Source organism: Leopardus geoffroyi, chromosome B1 (genome assembly GCF_018350155.1).
Source record: "Leopardus geoffroyi isolate Oge1 chromosome B1, O.geoffroyi_Oge1_pat1.0, whole genome shotgun sequence".
NCBI classification, from domain to species: Eukaryota; Metazoa; Chordata; class Mammalia; order Carnivora; family Felidae; genus Leopardus; species Leopardus geoffroyi.
This window is the reverse complement of record NC_059327.1, coordinates 114,180,620-114,201,752: the sequence shown is the minus strand read 5'-3', so window position 1 is coordinate 114,201,752 and position 21,133 is coordinate 114,180,620. Positions and strand designations below refer to the sequence as shown.

At 35.9% G+C, this 21,133-nt stretch overlaps 1 protein-coding gene across 18 annotated transcripts in view; it reads right to left on the bottom strand.

Moving 5' to 3' along the window:
- COL25A1 (collagen type XXV alpha 1 chain) overlaps window positions 1–21,133 on the bottom strand; it is a 468,462-nt gene that overhangs the window by 47,752 nt on the left and 399,577 nt on the right. For 13 of the 18 annotated variants that reach the window (XM_045470716.1, XM_045470732.1, XM_045470707.1 and 10 more), the window contains 5 exons: window positions 20,592–20,636; window positions 7,342–7,404; window positions 2,937–3,005; window positions 1,900–1,944; window positions 344–388 (listed from right to left, as the gene is read on the bottom strand). In XM_045470716.1, coding sequence (XP_045326672.1) covers window positions 344–388; window positions 1,900–1,944; window positions 2,937–3,005; window positions 7,342–7,404; window positions 20,592–20,636 — 267 coding nt within the window. The remainder of the gene's footprint in view (window positions 1–343; window positions 389–1,899; window positions 1,945–2,936; window positions 3,006–7,341; window positions 7,405–20,591; window positions 20,637–21,133) is intronic. The other 5 variants (XM_045470805.1, XM_045470753.1, XM_045470802.1 and 2 more) reach the window with 2 other exon arrangements.

Genomic DNA, 21,133 nt, shown 5'->3' with positions numbered 1-21,133 from the left:
TGAAAATATGGGGTATTGCTTTTATTTATAATTGAAAAATTGATAATTCTATTAAATGGATGGTTATGGGCTTGGTCTTGCTCTCTTAGCAGAGAGAAAGTGGAAAGAGTTTTTTAGATCTTCTTGTGGAGCTTATTTTATGTGTTAGAATCTACACACTCATTGGTCCGGTGAGTACAGTAAAAAATAAGCAAAAAAGGGGAAGCAGCAGAAATAATTCAAGTCCACCTCCAGTGCTATTATTGGATATTATTAGTCTAGGTGCTATGTGAAAGGCACATGGACACATGAGTCAAATCTAGGCTTGTAGGGGGCCAAAAGGTTGGATGAGAGATGTACTCACCCTTGGTCCCAGGGCTCCAGAGTCTCCTTTCTCTCCACGATCACCCTTTCCACAGAAAAGACAAAAAAAGCTGAATTACTAGTGGGGCCAACAGCCAGAAATACCTCAAATCTAAGGATGTATTTAATACCATGCAGCAGCACCTTTGATATGAACTTCTCAAGTGGAAATAACAATTAGAAGAACAATTACCACTGACACAGCAAATGCTTAAGATGCACCTTAAGTGAGTTAAAATTCTCCTTGCAGATGACAGAGTATCTTGGAACAAAAACATATACAGCAACTCTCTTACTAGGGATCTTCAAAAGCAAAGAAAATGGTTTCTATGATACTCAAAGAAGCTTTTACCTCTCAGATTGAGCCATATTCTTTTTTTTATAAGAAGAGATTTGGGGCAAAGGGAAAAAGAGCCAATCAATTGGGCTGTCTGTTTTCTAAGAAAAAAAATCTAGATAATCTGGACAGGGAAGGAACAGAAAGCTCGTTCTAGAGGGGTTTAGAAGGGAAAGGTCACCAGTGAGGCCTCTCTTTGATGATAATGAAGATCTAAGGAAAAGTTTCTCCAGAGGTATAGGCCTTTTAACACTCAGAAGGTGCCGAAGTGGACAGCAGCTGGCTAGAACAGGTTGGCAGGGCTGAAGGTCACGGGTAGGGCAAAGCCAGCTTTGTTTTTCCAAAGCAATATGAAAAATCACTAAAGTCCCATTCATGGTGTTATTACCCAACCTGGAGAGAAACCAGGAACAGTCCAAGCATCAAACCACACATACATCACTCTGAGAGCACTCAAAATTCTTAAAAGTCTGAACAGATTTTGGAGAAGAGATTTGAACTTATGTAGATTTGAAAGTTCTTTAAGACAGCCTTAAATTTATAGAGTCCTTTTCCTAAGTGGAATTCAAAGCATTTTAATGTGACTTTCTACATATTTCATAAAATGGATAGGGACCAATGAAGGAGAAGAGATTTTAATTTTTTTTCCACTCACATTATGCTGATAACATTGACCATAGTAATCAAATTTGCTCTGAATAGAGAATTAATAATTTCTGCTTCCTGTTTTCTTCATTTTTTATCCACTTTTTCATGTTATTAGCTGAAAACATCTTAACATGGTTCTGCTAAGTATGTAGATTATTTCAGATATTATAAAGAGCACGATAAAGGAAAGAATTTCAATTGGTGGTGAAATTTTAATGCCATGGAGGGAGTCAACTAACTTAAAACAAAGTACAATTTGAACGTTTACCACAAAGACAGTCAGGAAATAAAAAATAAGATTATACCCTACATAATGTAAATTATATAGAGCATTTTTTTCCCCAAAGAAGTTCATCTTGTGTAATAGGAAATACAACTTCTCTTAAAGAATAATCTGAAGCACAAGAACACACAAAAACAAACAAGATGAAACAAACCAGTTGTTTTGAGATATTAGGATGGAAATAATGCAATCCCACTGTCAGTTTAAAATGTGATTCTCTGTGGAAGAGGCAAAAGCCACAACTCTTGAAGGCCTCCTGTGATATTAAAATGGTTACTTGGTTACTGACCTTTGACCCCTTTGGGCCTCTAGTTCCTGATTCACCTTGTTTCCCCTATTATAGGAGAATAGATGGAAAAGAGAAATGACAGAGGAGATAAGAAGAGAAAGAAGAAATTAGCAGTGACTCAGAATAATGAAGAAAAATGGAAACACTTTATTTTAACTGCCTAAATATATGGTTCTATACAATGTTGACTATTATAACAACTAAGCATAAGTAGTTAACACCATATCATTAGTTCCTTCCCTGGTCTCTCCACCGCCTTCATTCCATTATAATTCTGAAGACTGCCCACCCACCAGTGGATGGGAAGTGCTCTGTGAATAATCCTCATTAGTCTCAACAGTGTTGGCATACATTTCTTTTTCATCAAAGAGTGATGTGTCTCTGGGATGGGTTATTAGAATAAAGTGTTGCCATATTAGTTTGTAGGAAGTGTAGAGGCATAAAGACTGAACCGTCAAATAAATCCTTAGCTCTGATATTTTCAGGGTGTTACACACCTTCAAGTTACCACAGAAACTAACACAGCACGTATCAACATTTTTCTCAGTAAGCTTTAATACACATTGAGTGATAACATGCTAATACAATAGTACCTCCCCTTTACTTTTGGATGTGTTACTAAATTTGTTCACCGGACAGAACAGAGAAAACTGGAAAAATTGAATTGTAAAATTCCCTTTGAGAAGAACCAATCAGTGTGCATTTCAATATATTGTGATTTTTGCTGTTTTAGTATCTTTTGAGGAACTGTATTTTAGTTTCATGTTCTAAAGTAAGTAGTGGGGCACCTGGGTGGCTCCATCAGTTGAGTGTCCAACTTGGGATCAGGTCATGATCTCACGGTTTGTGAGTTGGAGCCCCACATTTGGCTCGCTGCTGTCAGCACAGAGCCCCCTTTGGATCCTCTGTCCCTCTCTCTTTCTGCCCCTCCCCGACTTTTCTATCTCAAAATTAAATAAAACATTAAAAAAAAATAAAGTAAGTAGGACACATTTCCAAACCAAAGAAAGCTATGTTCCAACGCAAGAATAACTGACCTTTGGTCCAGGGGCTCCAGGCTCCCCTCGCTCACCTCTTCCAGGAGGCCCTGCCTCCCCACGTTCACCCTATCACAAAATACAAAACAAGTAAATGGCAATCTCCCTCACACTCAGGCTTGTCCCTGTAGATTAATAAATGAATTGAATTAAATCAAGGAAAGCACAGAGGTACCATTTATTTACTATGTATCCTGCAATGTATTAATCTCAACATAGATTATCTCATTTAATAATCAAAACAATTATTCAGTGTTTGCATTATCATTTCTATTTTATAGACAAGGAAATGGTTTGGTAATGCCTGTCTGATACCTACGTTGGTAAACAGAAGACCCTTAAAGGGAATTGATAAGGGCCATCATCGTATCTCAACACAGACATGGACACAGTTTTCATTCTGTAGCCACTTTTTAAGATCTGCCAGGAAGAAGCACGGCAAAGTGGTTGAGTGCCAGGTATTATAATCAGACATCCTGGGTCTTAATCCTGGTTTTGTTATCTACCAGTTCCGTGTTTTGGGACAAATTAGTTAAGTTCCGAAAGCCTCAGTTTTCTCTGAAATATGAAGACAATTTGTCGTCCTGATCTGACAACTTATAAATGCAAAGTGCTAGGAATTAAATACTTAAAAATTAAAGAGTGATATAAGGCTATATATGAGAGAAGAGGAAATCCCATAGGGTTTTGAATGGTCCAGACTGGATCCCTGGAGGTGAGACTTCAGTAGTGTCCTAAGGATGGGTAGGGTGTATTTTATAATTGTTGTTTATGACGTGCTGTTGTTGATGAATGCAGCAACTGCATAAAACACTTCACATGCATTATCTTATTTAATCCCTGGGACAAATGAGAAAGGTATTAGTTCCCATAATTTACAGATGAGGAAGCTGAAGCTCAGAGAGGTTAAGGAACTTGGCTAAAGTCACAAAGCTTTTAAAGTGGGAGACCTAAGATTTAAAACCAATTGTATTTCAGCAGCAATCCTTAGTTAGCTGGAAGGGAGGTGGGTTGGGGGAAGGGCTAATGGGGGATGGGCATTGAGAAGAGCACTTGTTGGGATGAGCACTGGGTGTTATATGTAAGTTTCAGGGTTCTACTCTTAAAACCGATACTACATGGTATGTTAACTAACTTGAATTTAAATAAATAAATCTTAAAAAATAAATAAAACTGTATTCAGTCTTCAGTTTTTACATAAATGTTTGTGTATGTAAATCTTTTGCACATATCTGGTCACTTTCTTAGGTTAAATTCTTAGTTGGGGAATTGCTGGGTCAAAAAGTATGAACATTTGAAAAGGTTGCCAAATTGTTCTCCAGGAAGACCCTGTCGATTTACATTCCTGGACAGAGTAGAGAGTGTCGGCTTCCTGTATGATGGGTAGAATTTCAATAATCAAACAGGTTTGGAATTCAGACTGGTGATGGCATGTTTATGGGTGGAAAGGCACCCTCCTCACTGAAGGAACTGGTCCATCTTAGAAAGGAGAACTGAATAGCATTGGATTGATCATGGGTAATGTTGGGCTCTAAATTTCAAGATCTTTGTCCGTATCATACCAACTCTGGGAAGTCTTTGGGGTTTTGCAGGGGAGGCGGGATAGATTAGGGCAAGGATTAAAGAAGGTTCTTCAGCATGAACTGAGAAGAGTGTGAACATGGAGAGGCTGGGAGGAAGGCAAGGGACTCGTCTGGATGGAAGAGATGTTCCAGAAGGGATTTTCCAGGGACTAGAGACGGAAGGGCCTCTGTTGGTATATGAAATTTTAATTTTTAAATAATGTACCCTATTTGGTCTTTCTTTTAATATTTCACAGAAGAATTCCAAAATAGTAACTATAAGCCTATTTTAGAGAAAAGCCTGAGAAAATCAATTTACATATAGTATACTACAGGAATGGAGCCTATATATCTTTACCTAGAATCACATTTTGTCACGATGCCCTTAATCAGCTGCTTATCACTCTATGGAATTATACTATTCATGTGTTTATTTCTTTCATTCTTTCCACCCCTGTCTCACACATACTGGAATGTAAGTGTTAGGAGTGTAGAAACTGTTTTCGTTGTATTTACTCTTCATTCTCAAATATTAGAAAAATATCTGGCAAAAAAATGTGTTGAATTAATGAGTAAACATTTTATTCAAAGTATTCTGAATTATTCATAATAAAACCCCATTTCTTTAGACTAATATAGGTCTCTCCCAGACACTGATATAGCAGTACATGAAGCAGATTTTTAGATGCCATCATACATCTTCCTTCCTTACAATCTCTTTTCACTGTGTTAGGGGTAAAATATGCAGGGTTTATTTTTTAAATCTGAAGTTAGTGGTACAAATCCAGACTTGTTTACACAACTGGAAAAAAGGCCAATGTTCAGCTGAAAGAGATTTGTAAATAAACGTGATTTTTCCATTATGATACCAAATTCATGTTAGACAAGCAATTCAACTAAAAATTGATAATATTGTTAATATAACTGTTAAAATATTATTAACAAAACAAATTTCCTATCCGCATTCCTTCATGTGGAAATACAAAACAAATATAGTGCATTCTTTAATTTTATTGCAAGTTCAGAGTAGTATCTATTATAAAAGTATCTGGTCTATAAAATCAGACTGGGTATTTCATGAACAGTAATTAATGTTGATTTTGTGGGTTTACATCAGGAGTTTTTTTCTTTTTCTTTTTAATTTTAAGCTACAGAGTAGTTTAAAGATTTTATTTTATTTTATTTTTAATATATGAAATTTATTGTCAAATTGGTTTCCATACAACACCCAGTGCTCATCCCAAAAGGTGCCCTCCTCAATACCCATCACCCACCCTCCCCTCCCTCCCACCTCCCATCAACCCTCAGTTTGTTCTCAGTTTTTAACAGTCTCTTATGCTTTGGCTTAAAGATTTTATTTTTAAGTAATCTCTATACCCAACATGGGGCTCGAACTTACAACCCTGAGATCAAGAGTCTCATGCTCTACTGAGTAAGCCAGCCAAGTGTGCCCCAAAATTGCAAAGTAGTTTTAAATCAGTGAACTGAAGAAAAGATATTTACAGATGAAATCCACTCCCTACTACCTGTTTCTTCTAATCCACCCCCCCACCCTTTCTTTAAGCAAACAAAATGCCACAAATATTTAAAGATCTACTTCATGCCTGGTTCTCTCTGGCAGTGACCAAGTTTTCTATTTCTTTGTGCTGATCTATGAGGCTGCCTTCTTTCTTTACCTGGCTTTGAGGCTGCAAGCCTGAATAAATACAACAATTCTCATATGAATACTGAATCCTCATTATTCTCTTGCTTTCTGTCTCTTTATTCCAGAAAGTGCATTTCTTGTGTGAATCTGTTCAGGCTAAAACAGGCATTCTTCACATTTTGCTAATAAGCCTGACAGCTCATTTTGTGAAAAAGAAATTGCTTGAGAAAACAGTAATTTTGCATAAAATCTACTGAGCTTCAGTCCCCCTTAGGCCACACATAGTTTCCATTTACTAGGATTAGAGTTATTTTCTCTTGATCAGCGGAAATGAAGACCCCTCTGTCAAAACAGACCACAAACATATTTCTCTAGCTCTTAGAAATCATCCTGGCTTATTTCTGGTGAATGCAATACACATTGAGGCAAAGATTTCTATAGTTTAAAAATAAAAGAATGTAGTTTGATCTAATTTTGCCCCTTTGATTCATGAGTCTGTCATGAGTAAAGTTCCATCCTTAGAGCTGTACCTTCTTATGTCTTACTGGGTAGATAAAAAGAGAACTATGGGTCTGACTATATCCACAGCAACATAATTTTTTATATGGTGGCATATAGATTTTGCTTTTAGGGGCCTCTTTAGGGTTGCCAAGTGGAAGATCATGAAATGGTTTTCATTACAGAATCTTTCTGTAGACATTATTCAGGATAGATCCTTTTGAGATGAGGCACTTAGGAATCTATATGACATCAGCACTTGTCTTTGAAATCTAGGGAGTGAGCGGAGAATAGTAATAATGCTTGATTTACAAGTATGTCCTAAAATTGGCAATAAGGAGCAGAAGCTAATGAGTTCTATCTCTCTGCCCCAGAATTCTCCCACTTTTTCACATGGTCAGGAGGCAAATTGCATCATATCAATTCAGGAACCATTGGGGGAAAACTGGAGCAACTAATATATTTCACTATCATGCTGTCTTACCTGAGACTTTCTGGAATGAACTTCCTATTACTCTATTTAATATGGCATTCCCATTAAAAGTGTTAGTAATAAATGATAGGTTGTTTTAGTTCTCTCTTAGGAAAAAATATCTGGCCACCTAAACAATAAAGTCACCTCAGACTTCTTTCAACATAATGGACTAAAAATATATGACATAATATTTCAGAAATAAAAGAAGGAAAAAACTCCACTTACCTTTGTTCCTGGTAACCCTGGTAAGCCTGGTTCTCCTTGAGGACCAATGAAACCTGGTTCTCCCTTTAAAAAAGGTAGGCACATGAAATTGTTATTCATTTGGCAGTGAATAGGTAAAGTTAAACTGATTTACTTTTACTGGGATTTTACTCCTTTTATTATACACGGCTTTCCTGCTAAGATCCAGCTATTTACTATAAAATTAATCAGAACTGGTTTTGATCAGTGAAAATACTCTGAGCAAAGCTTTGGGGAAACTTTAGAAAGTAAAAGTGACAAAGAAACCAGAGAGATGTCTTTAAAACTTTCTTTCTCATCTGTTTGGCATTTCTTATCATTTACCATATTAAGATCCACTATGTTAGGATGGATGTGGTAAGTGGCCTCTAAGATAAGCCTCAATGATCCCACCTCTTACGTATTCATTCCCTTGTGTAATCCTCTGCTTTACTGACTCATATCTAATGAATAGAATGTATTGGCAGAAGTAATGGGATATCACTTCTGAGACTAAATTATAAAAAGACCACGGCTTCCGTCTTGGGGGCCCTTTCTTATTCTCTCTCACTTGGATCACTTGCTTTGGGGAAATCAAGCTGTCATGCTGTGAGCAGCCTTATGGAGAGGTCCACATGGTGAGGGCCAACTTCTGCCAACAACCACATGTGTGAGCTTGGGAGCAGATGTTCCACCCCAGTAGAGTCTTCAGATGGAGCCACAGCCCTGGATTACAGCTTGACTGCAAGCTCATGGGAGACACTGAGCCAGAGACATCCATCTGAGTTGTGCTCAAATTCCTATTCTTCCAAAACTGTGAGGTAATTGTTTGTTTTCAGTTTTGAAGGTAAAATGGTAGGCAGCAATAGATAACTGATACAGTAGGTGTGGCTAGGAAAGAGATTCAGGCATGTTCAGCATGAAAGGAAAATATCTCTCCTTGCTATACCTCCATAACGTCTTCCCCACTACCTGGAGGAAACCAGTTGTGATACAATAAAAAATATATTTGGTCTTGTTCCTGGTTCCTTGCACAGAACTCCTAAAACCCTTGGAATTTCCTGAGTGATAAAGCATAATAGGAGTATCTTTTGTTATTCATAACAAACCCCTTTCAAACATACCTGAGTTTATGCTAATGAGGTGACTTGTGGGTTCCTAGATAGCTTCAGGGGGGCTGATGGGGGCTATGATAAGGTTGGAACTTTCAGTTCTTCTCCTCCTCTATCTCCAGAGATGGCAGAGGGACTGGAGATTGAATTCAATCACCAATTGCCAATGATTTAATCAATCGTGTCCATGTAATGGAAACTCTATAAAAATCTTTAAACAGCGGGGATTGAAGAGCCTCCAAGTTGGTGAACACTTCAGTGTGCTGGCAGGATGGTACATCTTGACTCCACGGGGACAGAGGCTCCTGTGCTTGAGACTCTTCTGACTTCACCCTATGTATCTCCTCATTTTAATCTTTTATAATAGACTGTAATAGTTGGGCATTTTTCTGAGTTCTGTGAGTTGTGGTGGCAAACTATTAAACTTGAGTGGGGATAAAAGTGGGTTGGTTGTTAAATCCTCGAATTTGTAGCCAAGTCAGAAGGACAGGTAACCAGGGGACCTCGTATTTGTGATTGGGGTTTCAAGTGATGGCAGCCTTGTGGGAGCCTTGAGGGACTAAGCCCTTAAAACCTGTGGAGTCTTTAGGGCGCCTGGGTGGCTCAGTCGGTTGAGTGGCCGACTTCGGCTCAGGTCACGATCTTGCAGTCCGTGAGTTCGAGCCCCGTGTCAGGCTTTGTGCTGACAGCTCGGAGCCTGGAGCCTGTTTCGGATTCGGTGTCTCCCTCTCTCTGACCCTCCCCCGTTCATACTCTGTCTCTCTCTGTCTCAAAAATAAATAAACGTTAAAAAAAATTTAAAAAAAAAACCCTGTGGAGTCTGATGCTAACCCTAAGTAGTTGGTGTCACAATAGGATGGAATTGTAGGACACCTGGTTGGTGTCAGAGGATCAGAGAGTTGGAGAACTGGTGTTGGAAAAGACACCACATGTTTGGTGTCAGAAAACACTTGAGACCAGTGTTCACGTTTTCTTCAATATCCATAAAGTTTTATTTTCTTTTTAACAATGTGAGCTCAAATGTAAGAGTGTAACTTCCTGAAATCTATAAAGAAGTTTTAAAGCAAAAAATGTAATGGCTCTGTTCCATACTTACTGTTTTTTCCCCCATTATTTCTGGAGCAGTTGCTAATGCTATTTAATATATTTGATTTTTTCTAATGTAGCAATATTTCAACATTTGTTTTTTGATACTTAGAGTTGAGCAGGAAGATACAGACAGGATATTTTATAAGAAATGGTAAAACGTCATCAAATATTTTTGAAACAAGTGAGTTTTAAAAGTATGCTATATAAAACCTTGGGTACCAGGTGGGGAACAAAAGGATATCACTACCATAAAATGTACCACATTGATACATAACTCAAATATATTTATCTCTAGCTCTGATGCTCATGGTACTGGTTTAAGAAAAAAAAGGTGGAGGGGAAGTAATGCTTTAAGTTTATTGTTTGTAAATTTTCTGCAACTCTGTTTTACCTATTCCCACACTCTTACACATAATGGAAAGGAGAATCTAAACAAATAATTTTGGATATCTCTTAATGGTCTAAAATGAAAACCCATTATATTCAGAGAAACCAATAATGACCATTCTACTTCTTTAAAAAGAGTTTAACTTATTATTTTAAATGAAAAAAATCACATGGAATACATTTATTTACAAGTAACATATTTCTCCCAATAAAATTTTATAGACAAATACAGAAATATTCTCTCTCCACCCTCAGGAAAAAAGTTGTGGTAAAGTCAATGTGTATCATTAGTAATGACTTACTGTCATGAAAATATAATGCAAGTTAATAGGTTGAAAATTCATAGGTAGAAAAGACTCTTACATATCTTCAAGCAGAAATAAACTGATCTCACTATTTAGCAAAGAAAATACAAGCACCAAGAAAGCATACTAATAGAAGAAAAAAAGAGGGAATGTTGAAAACACTTATTTCTGATTCAGGTTAGTGTTTAGTTTATAAAAAGATGAAGCATGCAGTTTCAAAATTCACAAATAAATAAATAAGGCTTTGTGATCTCAGTGGTCAGTCAAAGTGATTTTTCTTCCTTAAAAACAAACAAACAAACAAACAATATATGTTAAGTTCTCCTGAGGAAAGTATAGAAAGTTCCTTTAAATAGAATGTTCAGGGGGAAATTTTTTATTTCAAGATATAAAATTAGCAATGCATTTGACAGTTCAATAATTTTAGCACTACTAATATTGGCTAATTTTTGGACTTTGAGTATGATTAGTTTACCTTATTTCACTCTAAGAAAGCATCTATCACACTGATGTATTCATTTCTTATTTCAATTTATTTAAGGGGAAAATAGCATACTTAACTTTAAAATCACAATTTTATATTTATTTAATTCCAGAGCTCCCAGCCACTCTGGAGACATTTCCATTCTCTCTATATCTTGGCAGTATGGGGAGGAAATACTCATTGATTGGTCTCTTTTCTGTCTCAGGCTTGAAGGATAATTTTTGAAGTAAACGATGCATAAATATGTCTACTCATGGTCTTGAGCTGCGGGGTTGTTTCTTAACTTCCTAAGCTTATATCAGAGGTTCTCAAAGTGCCTTTTCACTTAACCTTTATTAGTGTACAGAGTAGGAAAATTTCACTGATACAGTTGGGTAGTATCAAAGAAGAATATCCACAATTTTATGAAAAGGCTATTAAAAATAATCTTTCCTTGTCCAGTTAGTGAGGCTGTTTTTCTTCATATGCTTCAACTAAAACAAACTGCAACAGATTGAATGCGTAAGCAGATATGACAATCCAGCTACCTTCTGTTAAGCCAGACATTAAAGAGATTTGCCAAAAAATAAAAATAAAAAAAGTATAACAATGCACTCTTCTTGCTAATTTTTTGTTTTGTTTTGGAAAATTCAGTTATATTTCATTAAAAATGTTATTTGATTAACACATAATGGGTTTTTTAAATTTCTCAGTTTTAATTTCTAATACATGTAACCTACATAGATGAAAATTCTTTCAATCCTAGTTTTTAAGTGTATAAAGGAGTTTTGAGACCAAAATTTTTGAGAACTGTTGGTACACAGGTACAGAATTGAGTTAAATGCTGGCTTTTCATATTGGAATCCTGAGGTGCCCAATGATGGAAGACTCCGGTGTTGTTAAGGGGTGACTTAATCAAGATTTAATAGATAATGCAAGCAAAGCATTTAGTACTGTCTCTAGAATAAAGTAAGTGAACAGTAAATGTTAGTTATTATTGTTGCTCTTATCTTACAGTCTCAAAAATGCTAGTTATCATCATTATTATTATTGTTAGTAGTAGTATTACAACATTTGTAACTTATTGGTGATATACAAGGTGATTTCTTGTTTCTTTATAACCTGTATGGGGCTATACTCAATACCTCTTCAACTTCTTTCAACAAGTAACCCTAAATTTTCATGTGAATATATCATTTCATGAGACAATATCCATCTGCCAGAGGCTTCAGGACTGCAAAAGCAAACGTGTATACGGTAGAGAAGTGACAGGTTTACTAAGAATGAGTTTTCTTCTTGTAAGGAAGGAAAAGGAGAAAATGGCCATAACTACTGAATTTCTCTAAGTAAATGTAATCCTTTAAAAAAAAATCTTGCCTCTTTGACAAGGACTGATTAAAGGTTATAATCTCCTAAAATATCTAGGAGAAAGGCCATGACAACCTATGGTTCTGTGACAAAAAAAAAAAAAAAGGCAATTGGTTATTCTAATAGTCACAATTGTAGTTAACCAGGATAGAGGAAGGACACTGGGTTAGGGGAAGGTAAGGAAAAGCAGCTGAAATATCCAAACACAGAACATTTCTGGGAAAAAAAATCTTTGGAGAAAATCAAACTATACAGAAATGAAGCTATGTAAGTTTTCAGGGCACTAAACAGGAGAAATAACTCTTTTTATTGGACCATACAATAGTTCTCAGAGCTGTTTTTTTTTTTTTTTTTTTTTTTTTTTTTTTTTTTTTTTTTTTTACACATCTGATCTTATTTAATCACTGGGAATTAAGACTGCTAAATTGGAAATTATTCACACATATTTGTCTGAGTACACAAGGTGGAGGAGAGATACAATAGAGGAAATTAGAATTATAGTTCAATTATGTTCGTACATTACTTTTAATGAAGAGGCAATTAAATTTAGACTTTAAAAAAATTTTTATTGGGCAATTACTTGAATTAGAAAATCCAAATTATAATTCCTATGAGGCATTTTAGGAATAACATGGAAACATAAGGTGGAGGATCTTTTGAAAAGGGCAGATGCCCTTCATAATCAAGGAAACATATCTGCACAGGTATGCAGCAAGTAAAATAGCTCCACCATTGAAGTGAAAACAATAAAATACGATAATTTGTAAAAAAAGTGCTAATCTTTTCAGTTTATGATGTATTACTGCAAAATGTCTAAGAAAAATGGGGGAAAGGCAGAGTTTTAACATTGGTTTGGGGGCATCTGGGTGGCTCAGTCCATTGAGCGACCAACTCTTTGATTTCAGATCAGGTCATGATCTCAGGGTCCCGGGATTGAGCCCTGCATTGCGCTCTACACTGACAGGATGGAGCCTGCTTAGGATTCTCTCTCTCCTTCTCTCTGGAACCCCTTCCCCTCCACTCAACACTCTCTCTCACTCTCTAAATAAATAAATAAATACTAAAAAAATAAACATTGGTTTGTCATGAACACCAATGAATAGCACCAATGAATAGCATAAATATGAGTTAAGAAGATTACTTCAGAGCCTCTTTAATCTGTTCTTCTCTCAAGTTTCATATATATATTTAAATTCTCCTCCACCTCTCTACCTATTCACTCACCATCTCAAGTGAGATAGCATTTTAGGTTTTTGCTTTTGTTCCTGTTGAGAACAAGATTACAAAGTCAATTGGGCTTCCACTCCTTCTGGCGTTGCTGATCCTGTGTGGAAGGGAATCAAAAGAATGAAGGCAACCAACTGGCAGATCTTAAAATGTCACTGCTTGTAAAGTTAGCGCCCAAATATAGGAAAGAGGCAAGTAAAAAGAAGAAAGAGAAGGAGGAAAAGGAATCATGGAAGAAAGTAGGGAGAGAACAGGGGAAAAGATGGAAGAAGACAAGAGAGGAGAAGAAGAATGGGGAACAACAAGCATCCTAAAATTTTCTGTTCCTCTACTATGACTGTAACTGTTAAATCTAGGTTTCATCTGTTATTTTTCGGGTTGCATTTTCACTGGTCCCGGAAACATCCAACTAGATCTATGCCTCAGACAGACACAGGAAACTAAAACACTTAAAATAAATAACAGAGCTCTGATTTAACCAAAGCCTGGAGATAAAAAAAAAAAAAAAAAAAAAAAAAAAATACAGCACTATTTATCAGAACCCTAACACAATCCAACATTTTAACTGCTGAAACACAATTAATAGCTGGCACCATATTCTGCTACCCAAGCCACATGCTAGCTGGTGATTAAATGGTTGTCACAGAAACAGAAATCTCAGCTTCGTTAGTGCTACTGTAATGTGGCACTAACGCAGCATCAAATTCCACAATGAAGAAAAATTTGTTAATCTTCTGGTCTTGTCTTCGATGTTGCATGTGATCTCCTCCTGAGTTGTTTCATGAATTTTGTCCTTTGTTTATTCTTAAATTAATTAGCTCACAACCAATGAGCTTAAAAATCAAGTCTCAATACGACTGTAATGCATTTCCCTGTGTTAAGCTGGTAGAAAAAAACTGAATAGAGTAGCTGTGGTTTTGGCAACTACGCTGGGATTTGGGTTGGGCAGAAGAAATGCCATTCATTCAGGGTAAAGCACAGGGTAGGTCTAGCAGTAAGAAGACCCATCTGAAAATCTGACACAAGATGCTGATTTGAATGAAAGTTTTAAGCGGCCAGGGCACATAAAGATGCAGAACCAAGTCTATAGAGAATAGCTGTTGCTGAGATCAAAAGTGTATCTTCACATGACCAATTTCAGAGGGCCTAACGGTTTCACATTGATCTTTCCAACTGTAACTAACCATTTCAGCAGCCATAACTTTGATCCTGTAGTATTAAGGTCAATGAAAATAAGTCACAGTAGCTAATAAGTACTATATTTGAAAAATTACCCTGTTTTTGCACCAGACAAAAAGTTCCCTTGCTGATGAGGTCAGCATTAACACTCTCTTTCTTCTTCTCCACCCAGCTTTCTTTCATAAATTGGCAATATGTACACAAGCAAGAAGATTTAGCTATAGGTAGGTGGGATCTATTCGCTCTATAAGATTAAAAAAAATACAACAAAGATAAGACTTTTGACTGAAGCCACTTTTGCTTATTTGCTGTTACTTTAAAAAAATTTAGTTGACTAAGATAGCTTAGATTCTGTGTATTCTGGCAAAAAAAAAAAAAGCCACAAAAAACAAAACACCCGAAAATAAAACAAAATACTCTAAAACAATGCAAACAACTACTATATTCACCAACAAAGAGGACAACAAAAACTGGCCTTCTATATTACAAAAAGGCAAAGGAAAGCTAGAAAATTCCCTAAAAAGATGACCTTTCTGAAATCTTACAATAACCATCAAAAGTCTCATTAGGTTTTAGAATTCCATCACAAAATCTGGATTGATTTGATTTTTCTTCAAGCCCACACTTAATACAGAGCAAGTAAGTATTTGAGATGACCTTCCTTTATCTTCTAAATGGCTATTGGGACAGTTCACTTAACAATCTTTTGTCAAAGTTACATAAAAGCTGTCCTTCATATGGGTGACAAGAGTCAACAAATACATAGATGGGATTATTGGTCAAGGTAAGAAAGGAAGAGACAGCTTCATTCACACTGAAATAGCTCCCCAGGTGTTTCCCTATAAACTTCCAGAATTTACCATCTGTTAAATGGAATGGTGGCCAGAAAGTCCAAACTGATTAGCTTTTACTCACAGAAAAATCTCTGGTTTTCCATTTATTACCATTTGTTTTATTTTTATAAGTCATTATCAATTAAAGCAGTAAAAGATATTATTTTTTTAACCTGTCTCAAAATCCTCTAACATACCAGCTTAAACCAAGTCTTGTTTTCCATGATATTTATTACCCCCCAGCAGATACAATTTTCATTGCCCAAAAAATGGTACAACAGGGCTTGGAAAATATGTGCTGATTTGCCTGGGTGCTAAAGCATCACCAATAATTTTGATTAATGTGTCTTGACACTGAATGCATTAGCCATACAAGATTTGTCTTGCTTAAAGGCTAATTAGAATTCAAGTCAGCATGATACCTGCTTCTGAGGATTATAGCAAGAACATTTGTTGTAATAAGAACCTCTAGGCAGCTAGTTTTTGTAATGATTGATTTGTAAAATTATTGAGGGGAAAAAAAAGAATGAGAAAGTAGAATCTGTCTCAAAAACACTATTTCCCTTAAGGATAAAATTTGAGTATAAATTAAAACATCTTGGTGATATGATGAAAATGAACTACAATAGCAGGTTTATTTAAAACTCAGAAAACGTAACTTTCAGCTTTTTTTTTTGTTGTTGTTAACAGGATTACATCATGAAAGCACATTCAGTATGTTTATTGGAGATTTCGTTATGGCTGCTAAAAATCTCTGATTTCTGGTTGTATGAGTTTCCTAATTGGATTCTAAAATTACTCAACTGCTCAGACACAGTTTGTACAAGCAGGAAATAATTACAAGTAACAATAATAGAATCTTATCCTTTTAACCACTATTTCTTCCTTTTCTTTTTTCTTTTAGGAATGCATTTCATATCCTATGTTACTTTCAAACCTTCCTCTGCTATTTTAAAATGTAATTTGATCTTTCTGAGGAAGGAACCTCATCTCTAGTAGATTTAGATGGTAAATTTCTATAGATTATTGAACATTGTAATTAATCCTAAGAATGCCAAAGTAAATGTTCCTGCCACCTGTAATATTTAGTCTTTATATGATTTAGTGTCAAGGATGATTCCATATAACGAGGTATAAAGAATTAGTTACTGTCTCATAACTCTCCCGATCGTCAAATTCTTAATCTGAATGTCAAATCTACTAATGTGGAAGCCAGAACAAAAATATCAAGCTTGAGAGAAAATAGTGTAAATTTTTTTTCCATCTAAATGACTTTTTTCATTTGATGTAATTTTAACTGTATTGTATTTCCCTACTCTATTAATTTTATTATGTGAAGTTTTCCCAATTTACTTTCTGAATATGATGAGGTAAACTGGTGGTGTCTGGGGAAGGCTGAAAAGCAGACATTGAAAAATCCATATTTGTAAGAAATGTCTTAGTCTGGGCAACACTATGCCTGGGGCCTAGAGAATTTCCTCCATTACGTGTCCAGTTTTTCTTCTGAATAGTGTAGGAAGGAGAATTTTGATAGTACCGTGTCTTATGCCCAGAATGTTGTGTTCCCTCATCCTTTATCCCTGGAATATATTTGAGTTATAGGAAAAGGGAAATAGTGTGATGTTTCAAGAGAAAGTAGGTTACCTTACTGCTCTTAAAGGTGATATTCATCCGTCACTGCAAAGGAGTTTCCAGAATTTATGTCTATTAACCTATAGAATGTAAATGGCTTTACGTTCTCCAAGTTAAAATCACTCATGTTAAGAAACACTATATGGAATAGGTGCCTAACCAATGCTCCCAATATTCTGAGCTCTGAGAGAAAAAAAGAGTAATAGCTAAAATTTATATAGGATTTACTATATGCTTGGCAACACTTTAGAGTTGCACATATATTAACTAATTTAATCTATACAACTCTCTGAGGTATGCACAACAATGATTTTATGAGGAAACCCGAGGACAGGAAGATTATTGTAACTTGCCCAATGTCATGATACAGCTTCATTAACTGGTGGAGGTGGAACTAGGACGCATACACGGGTGGTCTGGTACTAAAGCCGGGGCTCTTGATCACTGGTCTATACTGCTTCACTACTAGGGCAATACAATCATAAAAGGGGTAAGTAATGTATTTACATTTTTCAAAATAAGTGTGGAGAGAAAAATATTTTAAAAATGGTTACTTTAAATCTTATCCTTTTATGTGCTATCAGAAAAGCTAGTTATAATAAGTTTTACCCATGAAAAACATATTAGAAGCCTTGTTTACAAAAATCATTTTCTGAGCTCAAATCTTATTCCAGAAGATCAATGTCTGCATGGTACATTGTGCATAATTTAATTTTCCCAGTTGAACATCTTGACACTATATGAACCATGAATGCATGAAATAGGAATTCCAAATGTCTTCCACATGGTGAGACAACTTTCCAATACTTGTGCAGGAAGCCTAAGAGTAGTTTGAAATTAAGATATGCCTGTTCTTGGTGACTTTTATTATGTATGCCCAAGGTATTAGCACTTGTCTCTGAGTGGGACTCTGAAGTGATAGATAGATGAGTCTGCTGTCTGTATTTAGGCACTTTGCTCATTTCCTGAGAGCTGTGTGGAAGGCATTTGGGTGCTCATTAAGTTCCCCACCATTCCCCGAGAGCAACAGGTGGCGAATCAAAGCTTCCCTGGTATTTCATGGCTGGTTTCCTCAATGTCTTGGAAATAACGGATGGTATTTGCATGCTTTCTGTAGTACCAGCAGATAAGAAGGGGATGGATAGCAACAGGAAGAAGTATTTCCAAAGCATAAACTAACACACAAGTTCTTGCTACCACACATTCTAAATCCATACATGTGGTTTCATCTTTTAAATATTGTTACTCATTCAAACTATGAAATCATAATTAACTATCCTGTGGTTAGCAACCTAGCAGAAGCAAGGTACAGTAAAGGAATAAAGAACATCTCAAGTTAATGAAGCTATATCATAAAGTTATAAATTTGTAACTCTACATTTATAAATATCCAATGACTACTAATGACTATGTGTTCTTAAATTGTCTCCTTCAGAACATGACTTTATTTTTTAATGTTTTATTTATTTTTTGAAGGAGAGAGAGAGAGAGAGACAGAGCATGAGCAGGGGAGGAGCAGAGAGAGAGGGAAATACAGAATTTGAAGCAGGCTCCAGGCTCTATGCTTTGAGCACAGAGCCCAATGTGGAGCTTGAACCCATGAACCATGAGATCATGACCTGAGCCGAAGTCGGACGCTCAACCAACTGAGCCACCCAGGCGCCCCAGAAAATGACTTCTTTATACTGAGCACCTACTACCTACATTATAAAGAAAGAATACTGCCCACATCCTGAACTAGAGCAAGAAGTCAAAGCTATTAAACCAAAGCCAGAATCTGTGATTTAAATCAAACAGTGGGTAGTTCCCCAGCAGTACTTGATAATTAAAGAGAAAAGTATCTCTAGTGGAGGATAAAAAGATTTTATCAATTGGTAACTAATTAAGGCTTTAAAAACAAAGGAAAATATCAGCTATACAATCTCAATGGCATACATCTGGCAATGTCCTAGGACCCTAGGAATAAAAGCATTTACTGGAGGTGGCAAATCACCAACACTCTTCCCAATCTGAAAAAATTCAAAACATCTGGACTAGTTCACATACGACTAGGGAAATGCCATGGGATGTTTTTCATGGTGGAAGACAGAAAATGAGTAAGAGGTAATGATAACAATAGTGGTAACTGAAATAGTTTTCTGATTATTTTAGGGGGTAAAGCCCCAGTACCTTTACCCTTACATACTCTTTTCTCTCTATGACAGTGCCTCATACTCCGGAGAAGGGACAGCTGGATTTTGGTGCAGCGCTGAGGTTCCTGCCACATGAGCTGACATTGACAGCACAGCCCTGCTAACTTAGGAGCCAGTGCTGCAGAAAACCCTGCCCCAGACCTTCCCCAATGCCCCTCCTTTCCAACGCCTTTCCCCTTATTTATAATGCAACCAGGTTCTTTTAAACTAATATTGAGTATAGTTTTCTTAAATTTGTTTAAAAATCTATGCCCTTCTGATCATTTGTAAAAAGATTTTTTTTTTAATGCACAGGAATTACTAGGTAACTGCCATAAATTAACTCTACAGCAGGAAATCACATATTTAATGAAGTTATTTTGCTAAATACATGCTAATCTGAAAAACACAGTTTTCCAGTCTGTTACTTATACCAAATATACTCATAAAATATATGTGATGCCATATGATATCTGGGAACTCAATAATTTAACATGTTTATTCTAAAGCCATATTATCTCATGTACCATACTTCAAACACAACCTTCATCAAACAGTATACATGACCCTCACACTGAAACTAGGATTATTAATTTTAGAATGGTCTAATGCACGCTAAAGATTGATTCAAAATCTATGAAAACAATGTAAGGAAAAATATTACTTGCATCATGTTACTCTATCAAATGCTTCTAGAATTTAAAAAATACCTAAAACTTTTAATCTTTATTTATGTAATTATGATTATGATTATAATTATGATTATTTTACTTTTAAGCTTTAAAAAGCAGATCTTAAAGGAGTAACTACTGCTAAGAAAGTAGAAGTTTAAGCCTTGCCAGTTGCCATGTGAAAAATTTTAAATAATTAAAAAAAATGTATGTTTCTTGACCTTTTTAAGTAGTTTTAAAACATGTAAAACTATGCTTTCAAATTAAGCTTTAAGCAATTATTTCAAAAGATACATACAAAGTTCATGGAAATAGTATATGGGTCAGAATAGTTTAGTAATCGGATTTGTACTTTGCAGTGGGAGTTATTGACAGGAAGTGGAAGCAGAAAACATTTTAAAGTGATTATTATAATGAGTGAATTACAAAAACAGCTGCCTCCATGTTCGATTGATGGGGATGTTAAGACTCTGATTCTAGTCAAAATCTGATAGGATGTTAAAAATAAAATTAAAATGTGAAAGTAGACATTCTAGACTTAAAAGAATTCCTATTGGCACTTACATTTTTCCAGGGGCGTAGTAGGTTCAACAGTAGAATATACTGTCCAGACATGTTTGCCATATGTCCAGCAATGGCAAATGTTAGCAATACCTGTGTTTAGTTCTCAATTTAAAAAATTTAAGTGAGATGGTTGGAGAGTGTTTAAAGAGAGGCATTATATTTTTAGTTTTCATTTTTTCCTATTTTCCTTTGATTTTTGTGGCTTTCTTAATTACATTTCTATGAAGCTGAGACTGTCAGTGCAGTATTTACCTTTATCCCCGGAAGTCCAGGAAGCCCAGGAAGCCCTGGTTCACCCTACATAGGAAAATCACATAGCATTATAGAACAATAGTCACTCAGTCACAGTATGTGGAGAAAAACATGGTAAATGTTCCTAGCTGAATACTTGCTGCATATATATACATACATAAATGCTGTCTAGTTTCAAGGACTTTGGTGAGATTACAGTTCAGTCAACTCTTGATTCAGGGATTGGTTGACTATTTTGTAGATTTTTCTGGATTTTTCTCTCTTCCTGCCATCTCACTGCTCATTGGCATTTCTACCAGAAGGCAAGCAAGAGAAGTAGAAGGAAAAGGCATTCCTACGTTTTATTATTCCCTGGTAAATGATTTCTTGTGGAAGCTGAGGCTCTTTGCTTAAATGAGGATTATGTACGCATTTGAATAATGCATCCTATTCCAGGGCTCTCTTACCTCAGATAATCAAGAGTTGGCTGTGTGAACAGATGGTCACACCAAAACAATATACATTAAGTCTTGCTCACTTAAAAGTATAGTAAGATTTCTTTT